Source organism: Epargyreus clarus, unplaced genomic scaffold (assembly GCF_041222505.1).
Source record: "Epargyreus clarus isolate Ecla_fem2 unplaced genomic scaffold, WU_Ecla_fem_2.2 ptg000014l, whole genome shotgun sequence".
NCBI classification, from domain to species: domain Eukaryota; kingdom Metazoa; phylum Arthropoda; class Insecta; order Lepidoptera; family Hesperiidae; genus Epargyreus; species Epargyreus clarus.
The window spans coordinates 11,972,450-11,993,254 of NW_027332222.1; the positions used below are offsets into that span (position 1 = coordinate 11,972,450).

The 20,805-nt window shown below is 34.9% G+C and overlaps 1 protein-coding gene across 1 annotated transcript in view; it reads left to right on the forward strand.

Annotated features, from left to right (window-relative positions):
• LOC140747406 (uncharacterized) overlaps positions 1 to 19,000 on the forward strand; it is a 62,606-nt gene extending 43,606 nt beyond the window's left edge. The window contains exons 4-7 of the mRNA XM_073079840.1: positions 2,357 to 2,540; positions 8,533 to 8,651; positions 17,556 to 17,773; positions 18,826 to 19,000. Of these exons, the coding sequence (XP_072935941.1) occupies positions 2,357 to 2,540; positions 8,533 to 8,651; positions 17,556 to 17,773; positions 18,826 to 18,943 (639 nt within the window). The 3' untranslated portion in view covers positions 18,944 to 19,000. The remainder of the gene's footprint in view (positions 1 to 2,356; positions 2,541 to 8,532; positions 8,652 to 17,555; positions 17,774 to 18,825) is intronic.
• Positions 19,001 to 20,805: the final 1,805 nt, after the last annotated feature.

The following is a 20,805-nucleotide window of genomic DNA, read 5'->3' on the forward strand; positions in this document are numbered from 1 at the left end:
TTACAGTCTTAGCCGTCGTCGTTCTTGACGAATTTTGGTAACATGCTTTTGGGGTTATCCAGTATTGAACTAATCTCTTCAAACTTTCAAGCAAGTCTTATTAAGCTGGTATTTTATTTTCCTGACCCGTTTTCAAATTATATAAACGCTGAAAATTATTCACATTTTTATGGGGATCGCTCATTTATTAACTTTTTTATTTTATATTTGTGGTTATTTCGGCCGTACCTAATACACGCTCTGCTAAGAATTCAAGTGTCTATCTATTACAGTGCAAAGAACTAGGTTTCTGACAGACAGATAGATAGCGGAGGCTTTCTAGCCTTTCTTACAGAACCCTAAAACGCTCCATAGTGAAAAATCCTGGGCAGCGGCCGTCTCCGATTTGTAACCATCATGCAATAAACTAAACAAATGAAAACTTTCTTTTGAGCCACCTTTATATAGTTATTCCCTCATCCACCTTCTTCTATCTTCATTTGATAACAATTTAGACTGCCTTAAAAAGACGAAGGTTATATGACTTAGGTATTTTTAAGCAGGTATTTTATTTTTTGTACTTATTCTATATTTTTGAATCTGGTTATTCTACAAATATTCCTACTTTAAGATACCTAATTTATTTACATTTGTATAAACTTAAAGGATAACCATTAAGAATTAGCTTTGTCTCAAATTAATCAACCTATATAATCGTATGATGTATAACGTTACAAATATATAGAAACATGTGTTACTATAACTGATAGGGATATATTATTCTGTAATACCGTATTGGCGAAATATATGTATGTAAATAATTAAATAAATAACATGTACTTATTATATTCAGCTGCAATGTTTTGTTTTTTTTTCTTTATCACATTCCCCGTAGGTATAACTCTTATCGTGTTACAATCTTATGTAAGAAATACATATGATCGCCTTTAAGAGACATCTGAAAAAAACAGGCGCAAATAAATTTTAAATCATTCATGAAAACTAAAAAAAAATATACATACAAACAGATCCATCAATTTTAGATTTACGTACCTAGCACACACATTTATAGTATTTTGAGCCACAAAATTGGTAGACATTATATACAGTTGGTTACTTAGGAATATCTTTAATAATTCACCGCGTAGATACAGCTATAAGACAAATAAATTATCAAAATTTCCCATAATGAAGGGTTTGCTAACATTACACATAATTATATATCATTACTATCCCTTATCTACGCGACCCGGCAGGCGAAAGTAAATATTCAAAGTATGTTTACATTAATCATAGTCACGCAACGCCATCTGTGAACATTAGTGAGTAAACGACATACACTTTTGAAGTCTTGATTGATAACAAGGCAGTCTGATTTTATTTATCATTACAATAATAAAATATAGCATACTAATAGATAGATAGAAGTTTATACTAGCAAAGAACTCGAGAAGAATCAAGTGGAAATGCCTGTAAGTATAAACAATGTATTTAGTTGCTAAAATAAAGTAATTTCTACCGGTTTGTTATAATGTTTTAATAATAAAAGCATTAAAAGTAATAACTCTAACCTGTTTTACAAATTAAATGACAACCGGTTTATTAATTTGGTACAATTGAGGACAAGATTTTTTGTAAAAACAAAAACATAACCTAAACCTAATCTTGTTTTGTAAATAACTATAATTATAATGTTGCCAGGTTCTATCATTTTATACTATTTAGTAGAAATTATAGTTTTAAAAAATTAAAGTTCATCAGATATTACTTTGATAGTCGATGGAAAGGTTATAGGTATTGCAATGTTGAATTATAAAACAAAATGTTGAAATATATGTACAAATAATATTAATCTGTGCACTAAGCATACAAAAGAAGTGTAAGTATACATTTTGTGTTTATTGTTCTTGTAAGGCAGGTGCAATCTTTTATTTATTTCTTTACTATCTGCCAATCACATACTCGTAAGTCACTCTCGATACAATGAGTCCCGGGTTCGTTCCCTGACTATCGATGACATTAAAGTAATGAATTTAGTTATTGTTCTGGTTGCTTGTTGTTCTTATTTTCACATATGTGTCCTTAACATCATCAAAATAAGTGCTATCTTAGTGTTTGGACACGCATAGCACAGCGATCATCATTGCCGTGTGCAACACGGTTCGAGGTTCGATTCCCGTCCAAAATAAATGTTAATGATGAATTTACATCTCTATTTTGGTTTTGGTTGTTTAACTCGCTGCTTCTTATTATTTTTATGTCAATGATATCAACACACAGATATTTCCGATGTAGAGATGACCTTGGACCGCTATTACTTAAATGTACGATTGAACTTAAAAATAAAATTTAATTTCATTTTTGATGTCACATAAAGGATACTCGCGCGATACTGTACGGATTCTGGCTCTCATCATGTACGTGGCGCGTGCGCACCGCACTGCGTATAAAGAATGTGGACTTCGAGGAACGTACCGTGGACATCGTGAAGGCACGCGACCAGAAGACTCAGACTTACCGAGCCATCAACCCTGCGCAGAAGGTGCCTGCTTTGATGATTGGTAAGAATTGTTCTTACAGATCAATCACCATTCGACCTATCACCTATGACGTACTTAAGTAACGTAAGTGATTCTAAAAGAACACTTAACTTGCGACCGATCACAAACACGCTTTGTTCCTGAGAGAAATAAAAAACTTTTGAGCCTTTTAATGATTAATTTTATATGAGAAATTTAATTTTATATGAGAAATAGTACTGCTAAATAAGCAGTTCCTTAAAAGTAACTTATGTATTATTTAGGTTTACCCACCTGTAATTTAATTAACGTAATAATACGTATCAAAGTTAAGCGTATTTTACGTAATTTTTTATCAGTTTCTTCGTATTTATTTCTAGGCGGTTGAACCAATCTTATTGATAGAAGAAGTACGGGAAAGGTAAAAGCTAATAATGGAAGTTTACGGAGGCGAAATCGGTCACATAAGCCCCTATAAAATAAAATGTGCAGATATTTCATTCGGGACGCAATTTGTTTTTTTATCGATTTATGGATTGTCCTTTTTCCCAAAGGAATATCTAAGGCCACCGCGTTTTCCCGGCCACACCGACCGCAAAAAGGGTGCAAAGGTAAATGTCAAAGCTGATAAAGTTGCAGCTTATACAACCCCGTCACTACTTTAGTAATACTTAGAAATCATAAAAAACATAGTAAAATTCCAGTAAGTATTAGGTTTAAATGTGTTAAATAGCACCATTATTTTACGCCTTTTGTAGCAAGCCGTTTATGTTTGTATGTATGACTTTAATGGTGCGTCCACACATTGCTACTCGCGATGCTTCTCACGCTGCTTCCCTCGCCACTCGTCGAGTATGTGGCCGCGTGGTAAGGACGCGTTTCCTGTCACGCGTGTTTACAACCACACGCGCTCCCACCTGCACGCATGTACATATGGAACAGAGGTTGCAACTGATGTTATTTTACGAAAAAGTAAATCTATTTATAAATTTACGTACGTGGTGTAATGACATATATTATTTTCATTACACAAAAGATCAAAGACACGGCATCCTAAAAGATAATCCCCGTAGGCGAGAAACATAATAACTTCCTGCAAAACATTTTGCGATAAAACACAATAAATACCCATACGTATACATCTACAGAACGCAAAATTAAATCCTGATCCTCCTTTGAAATCTTCATATATACTTACCACATTTCCTCTCAGGGCACTGATATTGGTTATTATGCCCCAAATATACGTTCACACGCGATAAAACCCCAATACCTTTGAATATCCGTTCGGTTCAGTACGAAAATGTGGAGATTCTCATGAAATATCGCTGAAAGCTAAAGTACGCAAATTAATTTGTTATCACCGCTCTCAAAGAATTTATATCGTTTTATTTATAAACGACGTACGTTGCAAAATAAGCGTTTTAGGATAAAAGAAGAGTATCTTTTGGATATTGGATATCATTTGTGTACACTACGAATCACACACACATCTAGAATCGCGCATTATGTTCTTTGTTCGCATTATCAATCAATTTTGCGCTATTCCAAAACATATAGAATTTTTATAACAAGTTGCAATGTTTTATAGTATATATTTCACTATTAATTGAATATTAGGAAACGCAAAGTAAACGCGTCAAAAATTGAGTAAGAAATTTTAAATTTTATATTATCAATAATTCTAATAAATATTTCTAATAAGCTTCAATTTAACTTACAATTGGTGTGGAGATGCCATTTGTGATAGTAACTAAAAATCGGTTTTTTGGGTTGGATCTATATTGCATAACTACGTCCAATTACAAAGTATGATTCCTAATATACCAAATTTATACTTATAACAATCGTCTAAAATGTAGGTCATCGCTGAACATTGGGGCAGTACGAGTATATGAGGCAATCAAAGCCAGTACCATTTCTTACGCAAATGAGCCATTCATCAGTAGTGCATGTTTGCTTCAACATTGTAATTCGGGTTACGAGTGCATTCTACTGACAATACCGCTGATGTCACCGCCTGACGCTTTCAGTGGTTCATATTACAGGAAATGAAGGTTTTGAAAATGCTCGTAAAACAGTTCAGCAGCCAAATGAAAAAAAATAAGCATCTGTTCGTTTTACGGTGATACTTTTAGTACTGTGTTTAATTTGATATTAAAAAAAAACAGAAATCAATACATGCATCGCCTCTCTCCCTTCCTCTCTGACTTTTCAATTATATGATGGAAAATACTGAAAATAATTGGGAAAGAATCGAAAAACGTCTCAATGACTACAAACTTTTGCCGCCGAAACAGAGAGTTCTTCCCAACTACGGAATCTTTTACTATACGTGGTCTAAGACATATTTGGCCACTTTTTGTTACGTAGTGAAGTTCTTCAGTTGCGCAAGTTGAACAACTTGCTAGTTTTCTTAATGATTTTTCCTAAAGTGTGTACTTAATAAAATACCAATATTAACTAAATGATAGATAACGCACAGCTTAAATCTGAAAGATGCCTGAAATATTGCAAAGGAGTTACTTATATGTGCAATACAATTGAACATTAAGTAAGGATTCTTATATTTCTCCCTAAAGAAACTAGATAGGGAATAAAAGCTTGTTAATATTTATTAACCTTTTTCCGCTTCATACACGACACTTTGTACATGAATTATATATAGGTATTGAACTTTATTAAGTTTATTAGTGTGTTTTGATTGTATATAACTATATTTGCTGTGTATAGGTAATATATATTAGTGAGATATCTGCAATCATGATCACAAGAGCCATTATAACTGCAATTCACAGACACTTCAACAAGAAGTACTCTCTACCGGTAATTATCTCATGCATAACGCGGCTTCACGTAACCTGATTAGCTGATCATACTAATATTATTGTTATGTATGGTATATACGTATTTCCACCTTATACCTAATATCAGAGTTCGTGCTGTTATGTTCTTTGCAGGTTATTTAATTTTGATAAGAGATAGAAGGAATATGGTTCCACCAGAAATGTACCACCGCCCCAACTATTTTTAACATGAAGCGTTTCGGTGGAACGAAGCCTTACATACTCCTCGCAAGGCGACACAACTGTTATCGGCCCCAGGTAGAATCCCTCTTCTATACGGAGTTGATTATAGATAGCCATGGACGGCAGAAAGCACTGGCTAAGTGGAACAAATACAACCGCCCGGCCAGCAACCCCGGGATGGACGGCGGTATGTGTGGTCGCATACCGTCATGAACACCAGATGGTGTGGTGAATTCCAAGCTCACCTGGGCGGAGCCCGACGGAGCAACGCGCCAAGTGGACTCCGGTCGCGTTCCGTTGGAGATCCCGGAGTCCTCTACGCAGCGCCGAGGACGGCCACCGGGGGGGTTTTAGTGCAGTAAGAATCCCACATAACCCCGTGCCGCTCCTACAGCATAGGGTACCCTATGAAGGGTACCTTTTGAAGGTTTCCCCCTCGAAAACAAAAAAAAAAGACAAGATGGAGCAAATACGAAATTTAAAGTTGTTTAAACAAGATTCAAATTCACATACAGACGGAGCCAGGGCTTGGATGCTAGTTAGCTTACGTCATCATTCACTATTATTTTCTTGCCCTACTTTCATTATTTGGCTTCAGCGCATAGTAACTATGTATATTACATTTAGTACCAGTTATTTTACGAGCCTTTCTAGTGTATTGGTTACTATCGTCAGTATAAATACTATTAATTGCTATTGTAAGGGAAAAAGTGATCAGATATGAAAGGGTAGCAGCTTCCTTTAATACTCAAATTAAAATCAAATTTATCCAAAATTGATTCATAAAAACTCATTTGAACGTCAACAAACTACCACTGCTTCGGAAAGTGTTTCGCTATGGAGAAGAAACGGTAGAAGTAACTCATAAATTAGTAAAGATTACTCACTCCTAACTAGAAAATGTACCCAGTTTTGAGAATTGAAATAGTTGCGTAAAAAAGTTTTGCCACGTCTCCGTGCTAAAATGTCTCTAAAATATTTGAAATAATTATTTATTTATTACGTAAATTGCGCAGTATTAGTTATTTATTCGAAAATTTTCTCTAAAAATGTTTTTATTTGTCAAGAATTCAAAAAAAGAACTTACTAAAATAAGCTATTTGTGGCTTCATTCAATTTCAAGGCGGCGAAGTATCTTTACTAATCTATGAAGTAACTCCATAAATGTGTAAATTTGCTTTTTTTTAATTGTACGAGTTTTCTAAGGCGGAATAAAGTGTTGTTAATATAACTACGATATTTTCTGCTATTGTACCTGCTATTAGATTGTTGTTAATTTTGAAAATGTAATATTTTCAAAGTCTTCTGTAATAAATGTAGAAAAACTATAAAATTTGGAAGAACGATATTGTAATAAACCTGACTTCAGATTGAACTAATTTGTACAAAACTTTGATATTAAAATTTTAGTTGAACTACTTCAAAATCCAATATTTTTTTATTCTTTTTGACTGTTGACGCAAGAATCAGAGCATTAATATATTTTAGTAAAAAGTAATGTGTTGATTTCGATAATATAATAATACTAAATAATAATATAAGTTACGAACATATAAATTGCTCGTATTTTAAACTCACAAACAAACACGTTCATTTTATCTTTTCGTATTGATTTACCAATTAATCTTTGCTAGACGCAACTATCATTGAAAGTAATTTTAAAATGGGTTTAATAAATGACGTATATAGTGTTGATCTCGGCAATCGTACATCATTTGTGTAGAGACTGTAGAGCACCGAGAAACATTAAAGTGGCCCGGTCAATAACTCTACATTGTTGTGAATAGGCGCCACTTTATATTAAGCTACTTATGCATGGCACTACACAAACAAATGCAATTTTCTATTTTAAACGTAATAACTAACAATAACGTACCATTTCCATGCTTCCATGAAAAATTATAAAATAATTGGTAAAATTTTGACAACCATTTATATAAATTATTTCTATGTCATGGTAATATTAGGTAACATAATTTCTTGCAGTCAATTTGATGTTAAATAGCCACTTTTACCCCTTTCCTTTGATTATCACCAAATACAAATAGGACAAGTATTCTACATGAAACTTAACTTTCATTTAACTTTCATATAAACACAAAACCAAGATTAAGCTGTTATAAGGTAACGACCTGCAAAATTGGAACCTAGAGGAGTGCTACCATCTTTAATCTTTAGTTTTTGTGTTTAAAACTGAGCATTTTTAGTACTACATAATGTAGTGCTAATAAGTAAATAATACAGGCTAACAATTGGTTACTTTTAAGTAGCGCCGTGTGTAGGTACCCTTAGTTAGACAAAACCTACAGCAAATTGTTAAATATTTGGGTCATTGAATCGTATATGAGGCACTGTGAGCGGTCACTACATTTGACTTTTTTCTGCATGATAGATTTATGGTTACCTACATCCTTAACATATTCGAACCACTCTCTAAATATATTGGAACAATATACTTGCTTTACTTTCGTCAATAAATTTAAAGATTTAACGATTTAGGACTTAAAGGTTTAAAGATTTATTGAAACAGTAAACATTTTCACAATTTGTACATTCGTTAACAACTGCAATAGTAAAAACTGTGTCCCAGCTGATTACGCCCCTCTGAACATGAAGAAAGTTTGTTCCAAAAGCTATACAATACGGATAATTATAATCCTTGTAATACATGTATTACATTTCAAGTAATTGATTCTATACTTTTATATCTCCGATTAACGCAATTAAAAGCAAAAATCGATTCATAATGGTGTAAACACGTACATAATACCATTTAATCGCTATTTAATGAAGTGAAATATATTTATCCTGTATAGGTCTACGGTGGCACTTACAAATTGTCAGATACAATATTTTTCTTAAACTACTATCGGATCGGAACGCGACCTCCACTGAGAAGATATTGTTTTATATTATTTATAAAACCTGATTTTGTCTCTAACAAGTACATAGCATGGAATTTTTAGCATGGTATAAAAAGTAAAATTTGAATTTATCATACATAGATGGAGAAACTATAGTGGAGTCAATGGCCATCCTGCAATACTTGGAAGATACGCGTCCCGAACCTGCTTTGGTGCCGAAATCTCCGATTCTAAGAGCCCGCATGAGAGAAATATGTGAGGTATGACTAAGTTCTTTAAATTATAATCATGTATGATTATACTTGGTACTTGGTTGGTTAAACAACTAATTAAAATGAACATAATAATACAAAGATTACGCAAAGAAATCAATGCAGAACTCAATATTACAATTTGACAATGTTATTTTTATTCATTTATATATGTATGTATTGTACCTACCTAGATATGCCTAGATACCCAGGGGGCTTCTTTTAAAAATCAATAAAAATCTTTTAAAAACCATCATAGTTCACCACGACCTCCTTGAAACAGTTTTGTTTTATTCCTGCTGAGTGATGTAAAACTAGGAGTAATTTGTCTATTCCTTATCCAAGAGGCAACGAGAAACTAGTGTCATCTGTTTCGCACCACGGTCTTGATTGTGTTCCATCATACGCAGTTGAACAAACTTAAGCCCTTATTCATTTTTCGCTTATCGATTGTATAAAACCAACTGAAATTGTCATATGTTGCTTAAAAAAATAAATTTCCAGCAAAAAAATAATGAATAATTTCGACCGACATCATACAAAACTGCTTGTTGTTATATTGTAAAAACAATCTTACTTTAACGAGGTCGTGGTACGAAATTTCAATGTATGATTAAAATAATATTGTTTTAAGAGATGGTAGTAACCCCCCGTACCCCAGGTATTCTCTCTCCTAACCCGAAATAGAAAAAAAAAGTGTGTGTGTGTCAGCTACGACGCACGATTGGAGTTTACTCCTTACGAACGATAATTATGATATATATCGAATAGAAAAAAAGGGTAAATGAACGCATCTGCTAAAATGATAAGAGAAACAAACATATATCTGTAATTATTCGGATTATTTATATTACTTCAAAAATAGAAATGGGTCGTAATAATTTAATATAAGTATTACAAAATATTATATAAATATAAAATATATTTAATCAATTGATTAAAAATAATAATAATAAAAACACTAAATAAAAGATCTAGCTGTTCGTATTTAAAATGTATATTATTCATAAATGTAAACGATAAGCTTACCAATTAACCGCATCCATGTGTTTTTTGGATTCTTCTTCATTATCATCTAAATCAATTTCTTGCATATTTTCAAATATTTTTTCAACTTTAATAACTTGATGATTTGTTTAATAGTACATAAAAATACACGTATCAATGCATAGAAGTACAAGAAAACTTTAAAATCAAAACATTAAAACTTGATGGTTAGGTTGCTGTTTATGTACGTTGTATATAGATGTATATATGGGTGCATGGGTATAATAGCGCCATCTAGTGGCAAGTTTTATAAATTGTAAGTTTGCAAGTTTATCAATCTATGTATTTTGGTTCCAAATATTATAATGGTAACTTAATATAATTGTTTATATTAAAGTAAATTTTAATATAATATAATTATTTATATTTAAAACAATGTTAAACGTTTTATAACTTAAAACTTAATAATTATAATTTCTTTGCCATCTATAAAATATCCTTGTTGCAATTTACGGATGTCATTTATATGAGACTCAATAAACATGTTATTATATGTAATTTGGATTGTTTCTGAATGTTTTATAATTCTAGAATTCATTTAAAACGTATTGCTAATTTTATATAACTTATTTTGAACATAATTCATTCGCAATAATTCTGTAATAAATATTAAATAATACTGTTTTGATTTTGCCCGTTTATCGTTGATAGATGGTGCTGATCAATAATGCATCCATTTTTATAAGTTAAATTAATATATCAGTAACTTACAAAAGCCTCTTTATGTTAAAAACTTATTTTGCTAATATTATATTATTAGAATCGGAGATAAATTAGGGGAAACATGACCATAAACCAGAACAATATTTAATGGTGCGGTAATATTACAACATTGACATATCCAACACGCTTTTCTATAAAACAATAAGCCAATTCTAAAGAAACAATTCTCAATAACCACGCCACAGTTTTTTTGACATCTGTCCCATCTGTCATTCCTGTTATCGTCATCGAGGTCATCAACCATTTCTTCTTTATATTCGGCCAGCTTAGCATCGTAGTGGTTATATTCTCTTTGCTTAGCATTTTACAAACAGTAGTGACATCTATGTAGTTTCCCATTTATAACACGGCCATCCTGACATTGTGGCGTTCTCGACACATCCTTCTCATGGACCATCGACGTCTCGTAAATGCAGGAACTGCCTCATACGCATGCAGCAGAGGCACAGGTGCATCGACAGTCCTGGCTGAAGTAGTAGACGGAGGTGTTGCCACGCCCGGACACGGTGGTGTTGTCATCATCTTCATTCACCAGGCAGAACCTCAACATCTGTCTGCGCACAGCTGATTGTAGAGTTTTATAGACATAAATCTCTACTTTTTAAGTCTGAAAATAGAAAACGAAAAATAGAATACTCAGTTTTCACACTGTAATGACTGTGTAGCATAGTTACTCACAATCGCGCAACTAGACATAAACCATAGGCACGACGTTAGCATAGTTTAGGTACATAGTACTGCAAATAAAAAACAAATGACCACATGACATAGGCACGTCGTTAGCATATCATGGGTTACCCACATGTGTATAAGAGACAAAATAAAAGTAAATGACCACATGACATAGGCACGTCGTTAGCATATCATGGGTTACCCACATGTGTATAAGAGACAAAATAAAAGTAAATGACCACATGACATAGGCACGTCGTTAGCATATCATGGGTTACCCACATGCGTATAAGAGACAAAATAAAAGTAAATGACCACATGACATAGGCACGTCGTTAGCATATCATGGGTTACCCACATGTGTATAAGAGACAAAATAAAAGTAAATGACCACATGACATAGGCACGTCGTTAGCATATCATGGGTTACCCACATGTGTATAAGAGACAAAATAAAAGTAAATGACCACATGACATAGGCACGTCGTTAGCATATCATGGGTTACCCACATGTGTATAAGAGACAAAATAAAAGTAAATGACCACATGACATAGGCACGTCGTTAGCATATCATGGGTTACCCACATGCGTATAAGAGACAAAATAAAAGTAAATGACCACATGACATAGGCACGTCGTTAGCATATCATGGGTTACCCACATGTGTATAAGAGACAAAATAAAAGTAAATGACCACATGACATAGGCACGTCGTTAGCATATCATGGGTTACCCACATGTGTATAAGAGACAAAATAAAAGTAAATGACCACATGACATAGGCACGTCGTTAGCATATCATGGGTTACCCACATGCGTATAAGAGACAAAATAAAAGTAAATGACCACATGACATAGGCACGTCGTTAGCATATCATGGGTTACCCACATGTGTATAAGAGACAAAATAAAAGTAAATGACCACATGACATAGGCACGTCGTTAGCATATCATGGGTTACCCATATGTGTATAACATAGGCACTTCGTTAGCTTATTATACACATGGAGGAAAAATAAAAAATCTGCAGCGCCCGTCAGTTTTCACACCGGCTATTGGCCCTCGACAGCGCCCACAATGCTGCAGCTTCTAGTGCAGCTCACAAGCATTGGGCAAGCTGCACCCGCAGCACATGGCAACGCTCAACAGCGTTTGACAGGGACCACTGCACTCGGCAGCGCAGCGCCCGCGCAGACCGGCAGCGGATAGTGCACATCCATCAGCGCACGTACAATTCGGCGTAGGCACCACATGCCAATGTGTCATATACCTGTACATTGAGAATAAATTACTACAACATGGTTTATGTACATTACACGAAAGTAGTGTGTAATAGGGAAATAGTGCAAGTCAGCTTACACAAGCTTCTTGGTTCGTCAGGCTCTTAACAGGTAGAAACTCATATGCCAAAATTTGATGGTTGGGCTACACATAGCACTGTATGTCATCGGTGTAACATAGTTGAATGCAGAGTAAAGAAATACAAGTGAATGGTCATTTCCGTCGTGATGTTGAAAATGAAGTACAGTATACTCACTACTTTTGACCATGACAAGTACTGACAACACCCCTGTCAAAACTATAGTTTAGGTTTGACGCGTTGCATATCACAGACTTGCTGAAAGAGCCAATTCACAAATTTCGGACGTCACTACATATTGCATTTAACAATTAACGCTTTATAACTCACCAATCTCTCGTCGTTAAGTCAGAAACAAGGTAAGTTTTGAAAAACACCTATCTTTATCTAGAACCAACACGAGCTCGACCGTACCTGACTAAAACTTATGTTTGCCAATGTACACAATTTAGATGTATAAAAACGAACAATTTAAATTTTACCAAAACCTGCAGTTGTCAAAATTGTACGAAACTTCCTTTCAAAGAGACCATCGAATAATAATATGACCGGTAGTTCATTGAAGTTTTGGTAGTAAGCCATGCCATCCATGTAAATGTTACATGGAGTAGTACGGCTCACTAAATAATGAGAATTAATGTTTACAGTTTCATCAAATTTAACAAAGAACAAGAATAGTAGAACGAACGATCATACTTTATTCATATAAGTGACACACAGTACATGTTAAACTTTTTTTTAACGATGCTGTGAAGTATTTTTAAATTCACAAGTTCAATAAATGAACCAAGAAACGAACGAGTTCAATTCAATAAAACATTTTAATAAATAAAGTTTAGCATGTGATCCATGGTTATGATTCACACAACCTAGTTCTTTTATTTTTTTTAATTAAAAAGGAAAATAAAAGTTTTAATAAAGGAAATAAGGCTTAACTTTCTTATTAAAGTAAAAACTTCATCTAAAAGCAAGTCCCAAATTAATTCAACACAATTACCACTTTGTTTAGTCCAACACAGCGTCAAGCTCCTATAAAGCTACAACGCGAGCGTCTGTAGTGCCACAGACATCGGTGATTCCATTGAACACATGCCACCAACGCTTATAGAATGTCCATACACCGGTACCACCGTACTAAACTTGAGAGAACTCTTTTACAGTTTTTCATTAATTAGGAATTCAATAACTCACCCAGGCTCAAATTCAAAACGTCCACATCCTTACCAAAGAACAATTTATATTCCATTTGAAGCGCCCTTAATGCCAGCATTGCACGGTAGACCATGCAGCACCCGTTAGCATTGACAGTGCTCGCAGCGCACGGCATCGCCCTAAGTGAATGGCAGCAGTGCACAACAGAGCCCGCAGCGCCGATAACGCGCGGCAGCGCCCGGCACGTGATAGTGTCCACAACGCTTATAGCGCGCGACAGCGCCCACAACGCTTATAGCGCGCAGCAGCGCCCGGCAACGCCAGTAGCGCCCATAGCGCGCGACAGCGCCAGAAGCGCAGAACAGCGCCTGTAAGCGCCCGTTAGCGCCAGGAGCGCAGGACAGCGCTTATCAGTGTCGGCAGCACCAACAACGCACAGAATGCCGCTTGGTAGCGCACGCAGCGTTCGGTAGGGCCTTTAGCGCCAGGTAGCATCCGCAGCATTCAGTGGCGAACGTTTCACACAACAAGCAGCCGTGCAGCACTAAGCAAACACCTCTTGCAGCCTTCGACAGTGGCTGTAGCGCTGGAGAACGCCTGCAGCACCAGCAGCTTATAGTAGACTTGTCTGACTATCTTAGCCTGAGTTCCTTCGTCATCATAAGTTTCATGAATGGTGTATTTCCTCAACACTTGTCTTGAATTGCCATAATACCGGGGATCTCAACTCGAACCGCCCATGCAGCATAAATACTACCATCTGATGATGATCCACATGCTAGCTTGAAACGTTTAATATGTCGACTGAGCTTGTTACCTGCAAACATAACTAACCAAGCATACGAACTATAGAAGTTATTAAACATTATTTGGTGCAGCGGATTAAACAAAGGCTTTAACATCATCATAGCTCGGCCAATGCTGACCTTTACTTATGTCGGCAAGGTACAGAATTTCGGTGCATAACAATTATCGGATATTCATAAATCATTTTTAAGGTATTTGTAATTGACCATCTAAAAGTTAACTGGATAATTGTATTTTTGTAATTATTACATCTTTCGGGCGCGTTCACACGTGAAATGCATTATTTCGACGAATCCTTACAATTTTCACACACCACACACACAATAAACATGTTTGGACCAATAGCGGAAATATGAAAATGTTGATTTGATTTTACCGTGTTACCAATCCAATGAATGGCGTTATGTTACCATGGATGATGCCGCAGTAGAAAGCATATCCACTTTACCAGCAAATACATCTTACTTAAGTCTCAAGCGTCAGTGATCGCGTGACCGATTCAGACAAAGGTAGTATCATCCACGCCGGCGCAAGTCCACCCGTCGTCTCTCCGTTGAGCGGACCAATCTATCCTTGAGCATACGGCCACGATACCAGCTTCTCTGTTGGTCTCGACTTTGCCGATAAACGCGGTCTGAAATCTTTAAGGGGCGTGTGGGATAGAATCACGTGGATCCTATCCCACTTCTGATATTAGAATCGGAGATAAATTAGGGGAAACATGACCATAAACCAGAACAATATTTAATGGTGCGGTAATATTACAACATTGACATATCCAACACGCTTTTCTATAAAACAATAAGCCAATTCTAAAGAAACAATTCTCAATAACCACGCCACAGTTTTTTTGACATCTGTCCCATCTGTCATTCCTGTTATCGTCATCGAGGTCATCAACCATTTCTTCTTTATATTCGGCCAGCTTAGCATCGTAGTGGTTATATTCTCTTTGCTTAGCATTTTACAAACAGTAGTGACATCTATGTAGTTTCCCATTTATAACAATATCTTATTCAATTGCTTACTGATTTCATATGTTACTCTTCTTTAAAAACGTTCATAAAAGATTGTTAATCATATTATGGCGCCAATGTTCATATTTTTCACAGTGTTTATAAATGATCAAACCTATAACTTAATTTATGCAAAAATGTAAACAAATTAGTTAAAGACGTTTTAATGTTTTATATATTGCTAATTATTTTTATTGTAATAATTACTTTCATATGGGATTTGAACTTACTGTATTTTAAATTAATAAAAGCACTCTTGATTCATATTTTGGTTAAAAACGCTACTTCCTTTTTGAGAGGATATGATGATTGTAATAAATAAAAAAGTGTGTGTGTGTCAGCTACGACGCACGATTGGAGTTTACTCCTTACGAATGATAATTATGATATATATCGAATAGAAAAAAGGGTAGGTAAATGAACGCATCTGCTAAAATGATAAGAGAAACAAACATATATCTGTAATTATTCGGATTTTTTATTTTACTTCAATAATGCGTATTACATAAAGTATGTTACAAAATAATATAAAATAGCGCCATCTAGTGGCAAGTTTTATAAATTGTAAGTTTGCAAGTTTATCAATCTATGTATTTTGGTTCCAAATATTATAATGGTAACTTAATATAATTGTTTATATTAAAGTAAATTTTAATATAATATAATTATTTATATTTAAAACAATGTTAAACGTTTTATAACTTAAAACTGAATAATTATAATTTCTTTGTCATCTATAAAATATCCTTGTTGCAATTTACGGATGAAATTTATATGAGACTCAATAAACATGTTATTATATGTAATTCGGATTGTTTCTGAATGTTTTATAATTCTAGAATTCATTTAAAACGTATTGCTAATTTTATATAACTTATTTTGAACATAATTCATTAGCAATAATTCTGTAATAAATATTAAATAATACTGTTTTGATTTTGCCCGTTTATCGTTGATAGATGGTGCTGATCAATAATGCATCCATTTTTATAAGTTAAATTAATATATCAGTAACTTACAAAAGCCTCTTTATGTTAAAAACTTATTTTGCTAATATTATATCTTATTCAATTGCTTACTGATTTTATATGTTACTCTTCTTTAAAAACGTTCATAAAAGATTGTTAATCATATTATGGCGTCAATGTTCATATTTTTCACAGTGTTTATAAATGATCAAACCTATAACTTAATTTATGCAAAAATGTAAACAAATTAGTTAATGACGTTTTAATGTTTTATATATTGCTAATTATTTTTATTGTAATAATTACTTTCATATGGGATTTGAACTTACTGTATTTTAAATTAATAAAAGCACTCTTGATTCATATTTTGGTTACCGTTACGCCTCAACTTTTCGTGTTACACTTGATTTTACTCCTCATAAAATTTCCGTACCGGGCCTTATAACTCAAATCGTTTCTTAAGGAGTAAACTCCAATAAACTCCAAAAAGTGTGGATATATATGTTTGTCTCTTTCTACGTTACGCCTCAACTTTTCGTGTTACACTTGATTTTACTCCTCATAAAATTTCCGTACCGGGCCTTATAACTCAAATCGTTTCTTAAGGAGTAAACTCCAAAAACATGTTCGCAATTAATAGGGCACATGTCTCCTTTGCTAAGTTAAAAATAGTTTTGCCTTATTTAAACCCGTTCACAGACGCGTTAAACTCGTATGTTAGATTTAAGCGGACGCGAATTAACATTTAATATGATTATAGTTCAACAGAGCGAACTTGTCTAATATCCTATACTTATTGACTTCAAATATATTTACCAAAAAGAGAAAACATTCTTCCATTACGACAGTTTTAAAGGTTTGAACCTTTCTGCCTTATAACAGCAGTGTTAAGCGCTGCTGTGTTCTGGTTTGAAAGATGTGGTAAGGAAGACATTCTTATCCGAGGTGTTCCAGCTTAGCCCTCAGGTAGTGCCGCATGTGAGACCGCCCGCGATAGGAATGTCCAGATAGGAATAGAATCTGGGGATGATTGCAGATGTCCATGAGCAGCAGTAGCCACTTACCATCAGGTGGAATGCAAGCTCGTCTGCTACTCCTATACTATTAAAAATCTATTTCGTACACCAATTAATTTAAGTTTTCTTGTAATATATGTTTTTTCAACAGACTGTCGTCTCAGGTATTCAGCCCCTCCAAAACTTAGGTCTAAAGCCCCACTTTGAAACAGAAACCCAGTATACTAATTTCACCAAGTACTGGACGAACCGTGGACTGCAAACGCTTGAAGACCTGCTGGAAAAAACTGCTGGGAAGTTCTGCGTTGGTGATGAGATATCACAGGCTGACTTGTGTCTCGTTCCACAGCTGTTTAATGCTGTAACTAGGTAGGTGTAGTACCCACATAGCTTTTACGTATATTATTAAAAAATACAGTTAATAGTCTTAATCAAACTTTTATAAATTGTTTGGCCCTAATCGATATCATCGGATAGTTATAAGTAATAGCAGTAATATAATCAATATTACGTGTATTTTTAATCACCTACATCTTGGAAAATTACGTTAAATAACGGACGATTGCAAGAAATGTATTCAAAATACGAATAAGTACGTAATTCTGTAATTTTCAAACAATTCTATCCAATTTTGTTTAGAGCGGCTCCTAAAAGAATGAAAAAGTTAAGAGATATTTCCATTGTGAGTTTGAGACAAATCAATGCTCATAGACGCTGCAGCGCACCACAATGACAGAGCACAATGCGAAGGAAAATTATACATAGTTACTAATGAAACAGGCATACATTTTGCCCGAGGGAAATCTTCGAGGAGGCATTATTAGTTCCTGTGTTCTATTATGCGATATAATATTTGGTAGAACCCTTTGTGGTTCGACTCCGGCGGCACCACCGCCACACCTATTTCTACCTAATAACAGCAGTGTTAGGCGCTGCTGTGTTCCGGTTTGAAGGGTGTGGTAAGGGAGACATACTTTTCCGAGGCGTTTAAACGTCAGATGTAACAACACATCGGTAGGCGACCTCAGGTTTAATCTGGGGTTAATTATCAATGTCCGTGAGCAACAATGGCCATCTTTTTACCTTTAAAGATACGAAGTTTTTAGACCTGATGGGCAACGCTTCTGTGATTATTTTTTGCGGCAGGCCTAAATCTGCCCGGAACCTAGTGGTTCCGGACTACTGTCCGGAACGGAATCGAGAGTCAACTAACTTCATAATATTATCTTACATTGTATATCCTGCTCACGCTTGCCAAACCTCAATAAGCCGCCGCAATTTAAACGTGTGCTTGCAGCAAAGCTTTTGATCAAAGCAAACGTTTGTAAAAGTTTTGATTTTGCGGTATACGTCAAGCGTGTAATACTCGTACATGGCTTAAATAAATAATTTATTTCATACAATTCTATATCTTGTTGCAGGCATGGGCTCGATCTTGAAAAGTATCCTACAGTATCAAGACTATACAAGGAGCTACTCAATGAAAAAGCCTTTTCCGAAACCCATCCAAAAGTTATTAAAATGAGAAATAAAATGTAATGTATTTACGTCTTGCAAATTTTTATAATATTTCAAAAATAAATTCTTTCCGTATTCCGTTTTGCTTCTTATTAAGATTCCCTGAGTGTTGTAAACCTGTCTGTATGTATGTAGATAGATACTATACATAGCACAAATATAAAGTACTTATAATAAAGACGTTTATAAATGTTTAAACGTAATTAAATAATGTTAAATAAGTAGCCCTTAGAATTTGGTTTTAAGGGCTCCAGTCGGAGCAGAACCCCGCGATATACAGACGCTTAGAAGTACTTCAATTTATACACCGAGTTTTGGACCTGTGTAATTGAATTCTGTTATAGCAATAGGTAGGAGTAGTCACTGATATCATGGGTAAGTCACGGCTGCCCTACATTCTACTACTTCGGAAACTAATTGAATCAGCGAGCATGATCTCTCCGATGAGGGTTAATGTTCTAAGTTTGGGCATTCAGAAACTTGCTGACGATGCGATGGGTTTAATTCGTTTGCGTTTAATTCATCAACTTCGCAGACTAAAGTTATCTGTAATTGTTTTTCTTGACTGTTTTCTAAATAATTATTGGTGAGATATGAGAATTGACAAACTTTTAATAGAGTTACTAATTATTATTAGTTATCTTTAAAATATGTAAGGAATCATTAAAAATATCAGTGACGTGATTTTTAAGTCAATTTAAATTGAATCTTTAATAAAATTACGTACTTTATTGTACTCTCTTCTCTGATGCTGATTCGCAATAAATTCAATGGAAAGTCTATGCTCAACAGTGGACGAATTTTGCTATGCTATTTCTATAGAATACAACTTTTAGTTGAAGTAGTTCAAGTCTGGTCGGGCACTGAAACGTACCTATATAAACCGTGTTTTATCTTAAATCTGTCCTTTATACAAGCCTACACTTCCCGTTAAGTAGGGATATATTAAAAGGTATTTATTATAAGACAACGTAATATTCGTTACGTAACGATATAATAAAATTTAAATATGGTAGATCCCATTGTGGTTCGACTCCGGCGGCACCACCTCCACATCTATTTCTATCTCATGACAGCAGTGTTAAGCGCTGTTGTGTTTACGAGGCGTTCCAGCTTAGTCCTCAAGGGTAGCAGCGGATCTGAGCCTGACCTCAGATAGGAATATCTTATCCTATCTGCGGTTGATAACAGATGTCTATGGGTTTCATTCAGTAGTCACTTACCATCAGGTGGACTGCATGCTCGTCTGCTACTCCTATATTGTAAAAATAACAATAATAATATTCATAGAACTGATAGATATCTATACACTACTTTAAGAACCTTAACCTCGCCAAATATATTCTTACTATAGCTGCCTCTACAGAACTACTGTCATCAAATAATACTTCTAAAACAAAATAACTTTTGGTACAAAGTTACGGAAGGCCGCTTACTTAACTAAGTTTCTGAGTCAAAAGTAACTTATAGGAAGTTGTCACAGATGTCACGTTTTAATGGTTACTTCTCATCTGTAGGTATACGTGAATAAAGTTACTGTTTCAGAACTATTTAGCGCCTCTCGTTCCACAACGAGAGCTCGCCATCCGATGTCGGCTGTACGGTCCCCTAGGATGAAGCTTTTAAGGAGAGTTTTTAGTGGGTTGGTCCTCCGTTCAGGAGGTCCTTTCACGAGCCCCACACGACGCAGGCACCGGCCGTCGCGGCCTGTAAGTGCTTGGATGCATTTTTAATCCTCCCTCTCCGCAGAGGGCTAGCCCAGTTTTCCACCTATTCGTCTGGGCGCTCAAAAAAAAATAATCAGAACTATCAAGATGAATGAGCAACCTACATCACACTTGGGTCTAACAACTTAAGGAAAATTCAATAAGCTATAACTGCAT